The sequence below is a fragment of the Conger conger genome, chromosome 7, assembly GCF_963514075.1.
Source record: "Conger conger chromosome 7, fConCon1.1, whole genome shotgun sequence".
NCBI classification, from domain to species: domain Eukaryota; kingdom Metazoa; phylum Chordata; class Actinopteri; order Anguilliformes; family Congridae; genus Conger; species Conger conger.
In genome coordinates, this window is record NC_083766.1 from 1,992,590 (window position 1) to 2,004,948 (window position 12,359).

The 12,359-nt window shown below is 40.9% G+C and overlaps 3 protein-coding genes across 4 annotated transcripts in view; 1 reads left to right on the top strand and 2 right to left on the bottom strand.

The window, feature by feature from the left end:
• The window catches only part of brcc3 (BRCA1/BRCA2-containing complex, subunit 3), a 4,800-nt gene extending 2,534 nt beyond the window's left edge, over window positions 1-2,266 (bottom strand). The window contains exons 1-5 of one of the 2 annotated variants that reach the window (XM_061249029.1): window positions 1,948-2,266; window positions 1,552-1,672; window positions 1,147-1,233; window positions 711-799; window positions 253-308 (exon numbers count right to left, since the gene is read on the bottom strand). In XM_061249029.1, the coding sequence (XP_061105013.1) occupies window positions 253-308; window positions 711-799; window positions 1,147-1,233; window positions 1,552-1,672; window positions 1,948-2,052 (458 nt within the window). In that variant the 5' untranslated portion in view covers window positions 2,053-2,266. The remainder of the gene's footprint in view (window positions 1-252; window positions 309-710; window positions 800-1,146; window positions 1,234-1,551; window positions 1,673-1,947) is intronic. The other variant, XM_061249030.1, reaches the window with a different exon arrangement.
• On the top strand, window positions 2,204-3,878 carry cmc4 (C-x(9)-C motif containing 4 homolog (S. cerevisiae)). Its single transcript, XM_061249032.1, has 2 exons — window positions 2,204-2,403; window positions 2,579-3,878. The coding sequence occupies exons 1-2, from the start codon at window positions 2,346-2,348 to the stop codon at window positions 2,716-2,718; spliced, it is 198 nt and encodes a 65-aa protein (XP_061105016.1). The 5' UTR covers window positions 2,204-2,345; the 3' UTR covers window positions 2,719-3,878.
• Window positions 3,879-4,048: 170 nt separating this feature from the next.
• fundc2 (fun14 domain containing 2) lies at window positions 4,049-9,064 on the bottom strand. The gene is made up of 5 exons (XM_061249031.1): window positions 8,771-9,064; window positions 6,793-6,931; window positions 6,550-6,625; window positions 5,088-5,216; window positions 4,049-4,658 (listed from the first exon to the last, which is right to left on the bottom strand). The coding sequence occupies exons 1-5, from the start codon at window positions 8,784-8,786 to the stop codon at window positions 4,581-4,583; spliced, it is 438 nt and encodes a 145-aa protein (XP_061105015.1). The 5' UTR covers window positions 8,787-9,064; the 3' UTR covers window positions 4,049-4,580.
• Window positions 9,065-12,359: the final 3,295 nt, after the last annotated feature.

Sequence of the window (12,359 nt, forward strand, 5' to 3'; positions counted from 1 at the left end):
GATGTTGTGTCTGTAGTTCTGTTGTTGTCTCTGTAGTTTTGATGTTGTGTCTGTAGTTCTGTTGTTGTGTCTGTAGTTTTGATGTTGTGTCTGTAGTTTTGATGTTGAGTATGCAGTTCTGTTGTAGTGTCTGCAGATCTGTGATTGTGTCTGTAGTTCTGTTGTGTCTGTAGTTATGTGGTTGTGTATGTAGTGCTGTTGTGTCTGTAGTTTTGATGTTGTGTCTGTAGCTGCTGTGATTGAAACACTTACTCTGAGCCCTTCTGTGCCTGTACAGACTGAAAGCACGTGTAGAGGACTCTCCCAGTCTAAAGGAGACAAGCAACATCACATCAGTCTCTTCTGATGCACACGCATGGAGAATAATGCTTTAAGGCGGCATAACTCAACACCAAGACAGCCCACACCGTTTCATTACATTCTGAGGCAGATGCAGACTCTTATTTTTATCTGAACAAGTTTATTAGAATGAAAACAAAATCTTCTGCATAATATATACTGTAGCTCGTTACATATTTTGTTCATTTTAAACAGGCTTTCATGCTCATCTTTATCCAGGCTACCAGTAATTTAAGTGGACTGCGGACTCTTAAAAATGACAAATCACTATGAATCCAAACCTCTGTCAAACCATAAGGGTTAGACAGAGTGAAATGCGTTTACTTTCGGTCCTAAACCGTAAGCGTTAGACAGAGTAAATATGTCCTGACCTTTGTGTTTTTATCCTCAATGAAGCAGGAGAAAATCAGCCCAACGAAGCCTTGGTCCATCATCTGATACATGGCCTGCGTCCTCACGTCTGCAGAAAGGACAACGTCACAACACAAAATCTGTGCTGCCTAGCATCCCACCAACATCACTGTGCTCTTCCGTCCTCAAACGACAGCAACACTACCATGTTTTCAACAGTACAGTAACAAGAGGCAAAGTACATTTTTACATAATGTGGGTGCTATTTTCAGACAAAGCAGCACGTTCCATCTTTTAATGCAGCTGGAAATGCGCAGGTGGTCTATACTGCTTCTGCTGATGAGGATGTGGCTAAAAAATGTTTACGGGGTAAAGAAACCCACTGCTGAACTGCAAACCATCCTTTAGTCACGATTGGCGGCATAACCCTAACCCCCAGGTCGACGAGACACTTACCAACGTGCGACGGCCACACCGTGATGTGGGGGTGGGAATGGTACCATCCGACGACTCTCATGGGGCGTCCTGTCATTTCCGCTAATCTGTGCGTTTTCATTAGGGAAGCGTTCACATTTAGAGATAAAGTCCCTCAGTGCGATCAGATAATGCTGACAAATGATTATACATTTACGTGACATTATTTGCATTTGGCAGGCGCTCTTGTTCACAGCGACGGACTACAACGTGCATACCCATGACCATAACCCATAACAAGTGTGCCGAAAGACCCTCGAGGGAAGTACAATTTCAAGTGCTGAGGCTACAACAAACATAAGAACGTGGGCCTATTTTGATTACTAGTATGCGACCAGCAGAGAGGACGTCCAATCAATACACAAGTAAACAAACATGTGAAGGATATTTCTGCTTCAGTGGAAGCTGCAGATAGTTGCTCGGGCGATATCTCCACCCGGTCTTTCCTCTTGTCAGAGCGACGCAAGATGATCACTGAGTGAATGTGGACGATCCGGTTGTTGTCCACCTGGAGTTGACATGAACACGCACTGCCGTAAATTCGAGTGAGTTAGATAGCTACAGCCAGAAAGCTGTCGAGAACTGGCGGTGAAATCACTACTATGGATAGCTCTCCAACCATATTTCGTTGCCAACGATAACGTGAATTACTTCTATAAGCTATTTTCCCATTGCCATTAGCTAATACCATAAGCTACAGTTGTGTGCTTTAACACTGACAAGGTTAACTGCAATTCACACTGTTCTGAAGGTACCAGCTACATTTATAATCAGCCAACTTACCTCCCCAATGCACAGACCCATGACTTCTTCTTTCTCCGTGCTTAACGCATGATTCATACAAACCAGAAAAGCGTCCGACTCTAGATGGACTGCACTGACCGCCATTATATCCTAAGATAAGGCAATACGTTTTTACAATCACATACAAAGGTGTTATTTACACCTCCCCAAACCCCTCAGCAATGTCAACTTCCCACTTCTGTATTTCCGCTGTTACAATGAATGCTTCCGTTGTAAAAACCGATGTATACGGTTGTTCCAGTCGGACACCTTTTGTTGCTGCACCTGTCCGGCAAGAAGTTTTGAATGTTTATCGTCTTCGCCTGACCTTCATGCAATTATAATTGATTATTAAATACGTTTAAAAGAGAAAATCTTCATATAATCAGCAAAACGAAATGTCCCAAAAAGATCCTTGTCAGAAGCAAGCATGCGAAATACAGAAATGTTTACAAGGTAACGCCGTAGCTAGCCATATCATTTAACTAAGTTGGGTTTACTTAATGTATGTTTACATTAACCTGTATTCCGTGAATCTAAATGACTGGTCAGTTATAACGTTTATGTGCACCAGCCTTGCTAGTTGATAAAAATGTATAATCAGCTAACATGCTGCCCCTGGATCACACAGCGAACAAATACATTGAAAGTCGATGCCAGGACGTGATCAGAGAAATGCGCCGGTGCTGTTCAGCTCTCGTCGGGAAGGAGTCGGTCTGCTGCTCTGGGTTTGCGAGAGAGCAGAAGACGGAAGAAGAGAGAAAGTCCTGACTTCGTGGTGTCAGATTCTTCTGTGAAATGTACGGAATTCTGTTGTATATACACCAATGGACGAACAGATGACGATACTAGCTATATTAGCTATGCCTGTAAATGTTTCTGTTAATATGGAAGGTGTAACCAGAGGTAACGTCCTGTTAAAGGCCTCAAACTGTACATTCATCAATTCCATTTGAATTAAATCAACAATAATGTCGTTTACTTTGCATGCAGTTGATTTACTACAGTATTCTGGTTCAGTATTTTTTTTGTTATAGTTCCAATTAAAAAGAATCCCTAAGAGCTGTAAATTGATTAAATGCCAGTAAATGTGAATGCATTTTCGAAGACACGTGTTAAAATACTTTATTTCTCCTAAATTGAACATTCTTTGTAGCAGAATTATACAGCATTATGAAAACAAAACGTGCAAAGCTTGCGAACATTAGTGGAATATAAATCAATGGAGTGATATGTATAAGAGAAATTCTGAAATATGTTTTGGTGCAGACTTTCTGCCAGCTCAGCATTTTGCTTCCATAGCATCTGAACTCATTTTCCACTGCTGATGCAGTAAAATCAGATTAAAATTGTATTGGTGATGGAGCAATGGAATCTTCTCATAAAGCTTAACTACAGATTGACTGCAGCGACTTTTTATTTTGCTTTTCATACTATTAGAATAGTACTTTTAGTATCAACCCAGGTGCAGTCAAAACTACCATTTCTCCCAACAGGTTAACTATTGAGGTTTGCTAGGATTGATATTACACAGTCCCATAGCTGATTCAGGCACTTTTAGAAAAAAATATTTTAAGTCTTAATACACAACAAAAAACAACGATTTACGGCAGCAATAACTGCATTCAAGAAATCCATATCCAAACGCTGGGACTGACCTGAAACTATCACGGCTTCATTCATATGTTGACATTATCTGGGAGAGATCTACTGCTAAATTGGAACAAAGCCTAACCTACATAATGGAGTTATGAAATGTTCTGTTGAATATGCATAGTACGGTCAGTGGTATCCATTTATGTCCACATATAGCCATTATTTTGTCCATTGTACATATCATTTAATATGCCATCTTGTACATTTTGTTCATGAATTATTTTTTGTTTGTTCGTAATCAGTAAAAAAAATATTATTCCAGTTCTGAACTCAAATCTGAGATGTCTGTCATATATTTTTGTTTTTAACCTCAAACCTTATAGCTCCAAACCATAACCTCTGCCTAGTAAACTAAAGTAAAAATTAAAAAGCCAAACCTGCAGAGAGGTCAACTTCATGTGTATAGTTACCATTTGTTGTATGAAATGCATCTGCACAATTACGCTGTCATCCAGTAACTTTAATACATTTTTAACATTCTTACGCTGGAACTTTACTATGCTTTGATATCCACTGATATTACATAAGCATTAATAACATCTGATTACCACTGTAATTCATTTATTAAAATCCCGTCTGTGCTGGGAGAACGATCAGTGCCATCCTGTGTGAGCAGGAGAAATACCCTGGGAAAAATGCTGCTCAATCCAAGAGCTGCATACACACCTTTACATACTGTCTTTCCACATTTCATTACTATAAATGAACAGCATACATTGCAAATTAAATATTAAACTGAATTACATGTCCTTTGGCCATGCTTAAGCAATCTAAAAAAAAAAAAAAAAAAGTACAAGCTGATTCTTAATGTGAACAACTTTTTAAAAGCCTATATTTGCACATCAAGCTTTCAGAATGTTCTTTTTAAGATGCAAAAATACTTTATTTTAAATCTACACGTGATCGATTGTGTGTAATATATGCACACTAAGAAAACGAAGAATCTTTTAAAAGAGAATAAACAAGAAATACATTTCCTAAGATGCCAGGCCCAGTAGGAAGCCCCCAGCGAATCCTCCGGTGAGAACCATGTTCTTCTTCACAAACATTTGAGCCTAGAAGAGGAGGAAAAAAAGTATCCATCACCATGCTAAATATATGGATTGAAACATGTTAAGCAGGGTAATATCACAATGCCTTGCTATGGTTATGGAGAGTGTAAGAATGAAAATCCTGAAAGCAGTTTCTACAGTAGGTCACTGGGAATGTGTAGAGTGCCAGAATCAGTGTGAAGGCTCCTTTATGAACACGTGGCTCTGGTGTTGTGATTGGTTAGTTTGTGGTTAAGACAGCTGTACAGGCGTGGTGATTGGTCAGTTTGTGGTTAAGACAGCTGTACAGGCGTGGTGATTGGTCAGTTTGTGGGAAGGCCGCTGCACCCCTGTTGTTGCGATTGGTTAGTTTGTGGGAAGACAGTGTTGTGATTGGTTAGTTTGTGGGAAGACAGTGTTGTGATTGGTTAGTTTGCAAGAAGAAGGGCGTACCTGCTCCACCTTTGTCCGCACCTCCTTCGGGGGCCTCTGGGTGTTGAGATGCAGCTGTCTCTTGGCCTTGTTCACGTCCCTCTCCACCCTCTTCCAGTCCACCGTCACGTACCCCGTATGATTCGCAACCTGGAGCACATTAACGCCACCGTGTCTTCACTGAACCAACAACCAAAACAGGCTACATCAGGGGCGGCCAAACTTATCCACAAAGGGCCAAGGTGCAGGTCTCTCATTGAGTCCAACACCAAGGCACCTGATTCTCCTTATCAAGATCTTTACTGGAGACCGCGATGCCTTAATTACGTCAATCAGGTGTCCTTGTGCTAGACCAAAACAAAAACCCCAGCCCTTAACCTGCACTCACACCGGCCCTTAACCTGCTCCCACAGCCTTAACGTGCACCCATAGGGGCCCTTAACGTGCTCCCACACCGGCCCTTAACCTGCACCCACAGGGGCCCTTAATGTGCTCCCACACCGGCCCTTAACCTGCACCCACACCGGTGATTAAGACTGGACACCTCTGGATACCCCTGGACTACACAGTGACAGTACAGAGTGGTGGTTAAGGAGCTTGGCTTAAACCAGAGGGCTGCAGATTCAGGTCGAAGGTGGTGCCTTCCTGTTGTACCTTATCCAGTATGGCATCCATAAAATAATGCAATCATCTAAATTAATACCATGTAATACAAGATGCACACATTCCACAAGACAAAGGCTTTATCTAGGACTTTTGAATTTGTATTTGTCTCAGTACTGTAGTTCCTGAAGTTGTAGATGCTTTGGTATGGTAGTTACAGTACCTTGTGTACTGTACTTATATTCATGGCCTTACAACCAATCCTATATGAATTGTACCTTATCTGATATGTTCAGTTGTTTGTTCTATGACCTTGATATGCACTGTTTTGTACATCGCTTTGGATAAAAGCATCTGCTAAATAAAATGTAATGTAATGTAAAGGCATCAGCTAGGCAAACGTCTCATTTTGAAGTTCACAGTACGTGTTCCATGTGTGTAAAAGTGAAAGTCTCTCGCTGTGCCAAAGTACCTCCTTAATACAGGAGTAATAAAATAGTCCGTGTGTGATATAGCGCACGGGCATGAGAACAAAGGTGTCCAGTGTCCTCGCAGCTGAAGAGGCGATTAGCCAGTACTCAGGCTACAGGCTCATTCTCTACTTTTAAATAAATCAAAGATTAAATGACACTACACTACAGTAATTCATAAGACGCTCTTATCCAGAGCAACGTACAACAAAGTGCATACCCATAACCAGGGACATGTGCACTGAAAACCCGAGAGGGAAGTACAGTTCCAAGTGCTAGACTGATCACATAGATGAAAACTTGAAAAAAAAAAAAAAAAAATCAGATAACTGCCCAAGTAGCAATACCACAGTTTTGGCCAGAGTAAAGGCAGGTTGTCAGACAGTAGACCAAGACAGCAGGCCTCTTACCTGAAGCAGAATGAAACCTCCTCCAACTGCTGCAGCTGCAAGCTTCCCCACCTTCTGGAACAGATACCCTGCACACCTAAAACAAAAAAAACACCTCAGAGATGTGCTCTCTCCAGTTCAGTGCAACTCAGGCAGTAATTAATCATATCGGATCCACTCACACTGCATTTAGACAGTGCTTAATGCGATGAGAATGACTATGGGACTACGGTAAGTGCCCCGATTGAAATGGAGCTCACTCACCAGCCCGTGATTCCTCCTACCACAAGCTGAGTGGCCACTGAAGACTTGTCCTGCCCAGAATCCTTGCCAAAGACCTTCTTCCACCATTTTTGTTTCTTGGCATATTCCGTCAGTTCCGATAAGGCCTCCTCACTCGTCTCTAGGAAGATACGACACATAGACCAGTCACACATAGACCAATCACAGATAGACCAATCATCTGTTTGGTTTCTGAAAACCCAAGTGTGTTTTTAAAAAAAAATATATACATATAATACACATGTTACATGTGGCAAAATATACCATAAAAAATGTATAAAGCTAAAAGTGATGATGGCAAGTGGGCCAAGCAACATATCGGTTAACCGATATGATAGTTTGTCATGTATAGGGTTTCCATCAGCTGATAAGTACAATATTGCTAGTCTAAGATATTTATTAGCATTCCGACGATAATTATAATGTTATAATGTACAGTGCTGGTATATTCTTTCTCATATGGCATCAATGTAATGTGAACCAAATAAATGGCAATGGCCATTGGAATGGTTTATATACGATACTTTTTGTGGAGTGGGTAGGTGGATACTGCGTTTGCTGACCGTCAGGTAGCAAGAAACTGAAACTGAAACAAGCAAATCTAGCCTTTATAACGCCAGAAAAAAAGCTTCCAATATTTTTTTCCAACAATTTATTTTAGGTATGCTAATACGTTGTTAGCACACAGGAACAGTGCCAGCCCTTATTCTGCAAGCCGAAAACTTGTGGAAAATCTTAATCAGAATCGCAGTTGGGGTAGCTTACTGCCAACGAATTTCATACGAAATGATTCTGAAGAAGAAAAAACACTATTGATCTTGAAAAACGGCTTTGCGCATTGTCTTAGTTGCGCTTGCTGTTGTTTTCGTCCAAATCAAGAGAACGACCTTGACTACAGCAAACCAAGTGTCTAAACAGAGCCCTAATATAGCCGGTCTACCGCCATCAACAGATGAGCTCGGGTGTCGCTTTCAGGGATTTGGGCTTGGCATAGTGCAGTGGATCCTGGACCGATCCATGCCACTCCCTACGACAGATACACTGACCCTCCTGCTCTGAAAAGCGTACAAAGTAAGGGTATGTGAAACACAAGACAAAATGCCGCCTTAGGAAAGTTCATTGTTCCACCACCATTATTTTGGGTCAAGGAATCTAACCCGTTTTGTATAAACATTAGTAAAACGCACACACGCCATTGCACACCAGCATTACATAGCCTGCAACCACAAGTTGTGCGCAGTAGCCTGGCGTTCAATAAGCATGCAGTGAATTTGATGAATATGGCACAATTTATAATAAACGCAAAATGTAGAAAGTGGACCAACTGGCCTATTCTATTCTCAGAAAAAAACCCAACTATAAACACATATTGTAGATAGGCTAGTTAAGAAAATGTGCCTGTCATGGCTCGCAAAATAATTTAGCAAAGATTATCATCGATCGGTGAAAATGGAAAGTTGTTTTTGCTGCAGCGCCAAAGAAAGTGTTGAGGTCCATTATTCTGCTGGCTAGTCAGCCAAATCTAAATCTGAAACGATGCTTTTGATCCAGTCCTTCAGACATGTCGGAGTCCTGACAGTCGAAGTCCAGGGCGCTAACGTTAGCATGCTAGTTTCGCTTATGTTGACCTTCTATAATCAATGGAATTCTGTGTCCACTGCGTTAGCATGCCATGTTAACGCAGCGATGGTTTAACTTGCATTGAATTTAAGTTTTATTTAACGAGTTACGTCTGTGAAAGAATTCCAATGCGATGCTGATAAACTTTTCAGAACTGTAGTTGCCATAGCTAACTTGGTTCATTCGCATATACCCTCTAGCTAATGATATAATATATTAAAAAAGACTTTTTAAGCATCGAAAATAAACCAGTGGCAAGTTCAGTAAAACACATGCATTTATTTTAATGTCCATTTTTGCTCAATTAGTTGGCTGGTTACTCATAACTGGAGAAACTTACCTCTCAGCTCCGGCATTTTTGTGGTTTAAAGTTGAACCCGGACGCAGTTGCGCGGTGACGCATTGGTGTTATGAGCCAAGCTTGATGGACGTCAGTCGGCTACTGTAGGCGATTCCTCCACCACAGGCGACTTAGAGCAAAACAAGTTTACGAACTAATTTGTGCAACTGATCTGTAAGAGTTTTTGTGTTTTTGCATCGAAGAATTGAAATTGTAAGAGAAAATGTTTAATTTGCTGGGTTTGTTTTAATATGATATAACTGAGCAGGTTCCCCGCACTTGAGCTGGTTTAGTAACATTTGCCTACTTTAGCACGATAGCCCAGGCTCAAACCATAACGTCAGCATTGGCACAGCATCACGCTGTACATTTATGCGCATCACACGCACAGTTTGAACGACGATTTGGTACCCCGTCCTAATCGTATGAACACTCCGTCTCGTGGCGACATTAGGTACTGATGAAGCACATGCGTAACGAGGACCAACAGGCTTGGAGATGCGCAGTCCATAATAAGGTGTTAATTTGGTAGGTGGGGGAACCCTAAGATCCAGTTTATGAAACGAAACATGCCACGGTGGGTGGTGCCGGATTTGGGTGGACACTATTATAATTATTTAAATGGTAAATGGTTGGCATTTATATCGCGCCTTTATCCAAAGCGCTGTACAATTGATGCTTCTCATTCACACACACACACACACTCATGGCAATTGGCTGCCATGCAAGGCACCGACCAGCTCGTCAGCATTTTGGGGGTTAGGTGTCTTGCTCAGGGACACTTCGACACAGCCCTGGGCGGAGGATCAAACCGGCAACCCTCCGACTGCCAGACGACTGCTCTTACTGCCTGAGCCATGAGATGAGATTTATTATAAATAAATAATTGCAAATTGGTTATTGCTGCCACCAGTTGGCTGAATCACTATGGCTCAATCAGCTAATTAGATATGGCCTGCCTTGACCATCCCTGGTACAACAGCATACTGACATTTGCATGAATCGCCAATAAGAAACAGCATAAAAAAATAAAAAGATTTATCCACAATTTTATTCTTCTGCGATGAAAAGTGAACCGGTATAGCCTACAAAACCATCATTCACAGGAAATATACTTTCATATGTGATAAAAAAAAAAAAAAAATCATTTTAAATCAGTTATAGTCATATATATTTAAAGGGGCAGTTCACGCAAACATGAAATGAAAGTATGTTTCCACTTGCCTGGAGTAATATCAATCCAAGCAGATAGTTTTGCTGAGATGCGATTAAGCTTTATAGATTTCACCACGCTTTTTGATGTAGTTCCCCTTGACTGCATTTTTCCCTGTAAACAGTGTGCTGACAATTCAATTAGAAAAACTCAACAGAAACATCTCCTTCCAAACATAATGCAACAGTTACTCGCGAACATCAACAGCTGAAAAATGCGCGTTTAATCCTATTATTTCTATTTCTTCTATTGCCGTGTCCGTGCAAGCAGAAGTTTCCGCTGAAGCGAAAATGAATCATATAACTATGAATCATATAACCATGAATCATATAGCCAGTTTGGCAGGTTTTGCCATGCCAAAGTCAGTACAGCTCCATTCTGACCAGGTCAAGTTCCAAAATGGACAAATCTGTCTGGAATAAACTGATTAGGAGAAAAGTAAATCACGAGAAATGAATGCTATGAAGATTTGTTCAATTTTTGGTGGATAAATAGCATTCCATATTATTATTTATGTATTTATCATCCTTTACTTCCCAGATGAGTCTCCCACCGAGATACATCTCTTTCTCGAGGGAGCCTGGCACAGTCACATCACACAGGGTCTTTGTATCAAAGAGAAAGAAAACATACAGCATAGAAGTTTTACAATTATATTATTTTGTACTAATATTAATATACAGTATAGTTTGAGTATCTCAGAATGTCAGTGAGCAGCAGTTGTCATTAATGTGTTAATGAGAGAGGTCAGAGGGGAATGGCCAGGCTGGTCTGGTAGTTTAACTAACGAACTTGTTGAAGTTATGAATTTATATAAAATCATCTGAAAGATCTGGCTGTATATCTGATACTCTGTATCTGCATGATCTCTATGTTAGCTGGTATTTCAGCCTAAAACAAACATGAAGGCAGATCTGGATTTGGGTGCTGAAGAGGTCGGAATAAGAGGTGCTCTTAATTTTCCTTAAGGAGAGGTGTAGCTGCAGTTCTGGTCTGAACAGAAATGCGAAAAACATATTATACATATTTGAAGTGTGTCATTTGGCAGCAGTTCCTCCGGTATGGAGCGGCTGAGGAGAAGCGGTTGTTAATCTTCGTCTCTGTGCCACGATGTTCCACCCGCATCTTGTCCAGTTGTCAGAGTAAACACCGACTGAAAGGAAGAACGTTTGAAAACGTGCTTTTGGGACGGGCTATCATTGCCACCATTGCTCCAGTTCTATCCGGGATGTAAGAAGAGACGGCTCTTTTTAAGTTCATGATATAAACAATAAGGCTTCAGTGTCTACTGTCACTGGATGGTCACATTACATTACATTACATTACATTACATGAATGGCATTTGGCAGATGCTCTTATTCAGAGCAACATACAGTTGATTAGACTAAGCAGGAGACAACCCTCTCCTGGAGCTACCTTCCCAATTAGTGTCACTCTAGTGTCACTCTAGATTCTATATGAAGGAATGGTCAAATGTTCATCATCTTTACCTGTGTTTTGTTCTTTTATTTTAAATAAGGGATGCCAATAATTTTAGCGCTCACTGAGTGTGTGTGTGTGTGGGTGTGTGAGTGTGAGTGTGTGTGTTCTCGCTGCTGAACTGCAAAATGCAGTGCAGTTAAATAAATTCTGATTGTGTGAAATAACAAGATACAGTATAATCATACGTACTGTATCTGAAATCTCAGTAAAGAAATGACAGCACATAATGACATGAGGGAGACACCCTACACACCAAAAAACAGGAATGGTGTCTTCAGCTTACCCAGAGGCACAAATACCACTCACTTATAACATTGCAGAATTGGTTTATTACCTTTATACTTGTAAAATGCAAAACACAAGAGTACAGCAATTCATTCAGGAACATAAGGGCATTCTTCATTTGGTTGTTTTATTTACAAGGTGAAGAGACAGATAGCATTTTCCATTTTCAACTTGGAGTCTCCTGGTTATTTTTCTTATGACTTTGTGAAGGCAGTAATGTTCATACAGACCCAGTAATCAGATGTAGCTGCAGCTGATTTTCACACAGAACCTACCCTGAATACTGGGTATGCAGTGAACATCACACACAATCCGGGCCAGGCTCCCAGCCATGAAGGCTCACAGTCACAAAAATACTCATTTACAGTCCATCTTTTTCAGCTGAGAAATGGTTGAAGCACAACATCGCCGATGTCCTTTTATACACGTTTGTTCAGACTATTTTCAGTTTCGCATGTAATAAATGTGAAAGGAAGATGAACCTCCATGGCACATTAACACACGAGACAGCCCAACCATTTTGGCTCATGAGCCCGTTAGCAGTGTGCAATGTGCTCGGTAGTTTTTTTGCTGTGTAGATTTTGTGCATTTGTGTCAGATTTACAAGGG

What these genes read in the sequence shown, in the direction of transcription:
- cmc4 (XM_061249032.1), top strand. Translation starts at nt 2,346, where the DNA reads ATGTCCCAAAAAGATCCTTGTCAGAAGCAAGCATGCGAAATACAGAAA. An exon ending in AATACAGAAATGTTTACAAG is followed by an intron (nt 2,404 to 2,578) that starts GTAACGCCGTAG and finishes TGGATCACACAG; the next exon opens with CGAACAAATACATTGAAAGT.
- fundc2 (XM_061249031.1), bottom strand. An exon ending in GTAGGAGGAATCACGGGCTG is followed by an intron (nt 6,626 to 6,792) that starts GTGAGTGAGCTC and finishes TTTTTGTTTTAG; the next exon opens with GTGTGCAGGGTATCTGTTCC. An exon ending in GAGGTTTCATTCTGCTTCAG is followed by an intron (nt 5,217 to 6,549) that starts GTAAGAGGCCTG and finishes AATGTGCTCCAG; the next exon opens with GTTGCGAATCATACGGGGTA.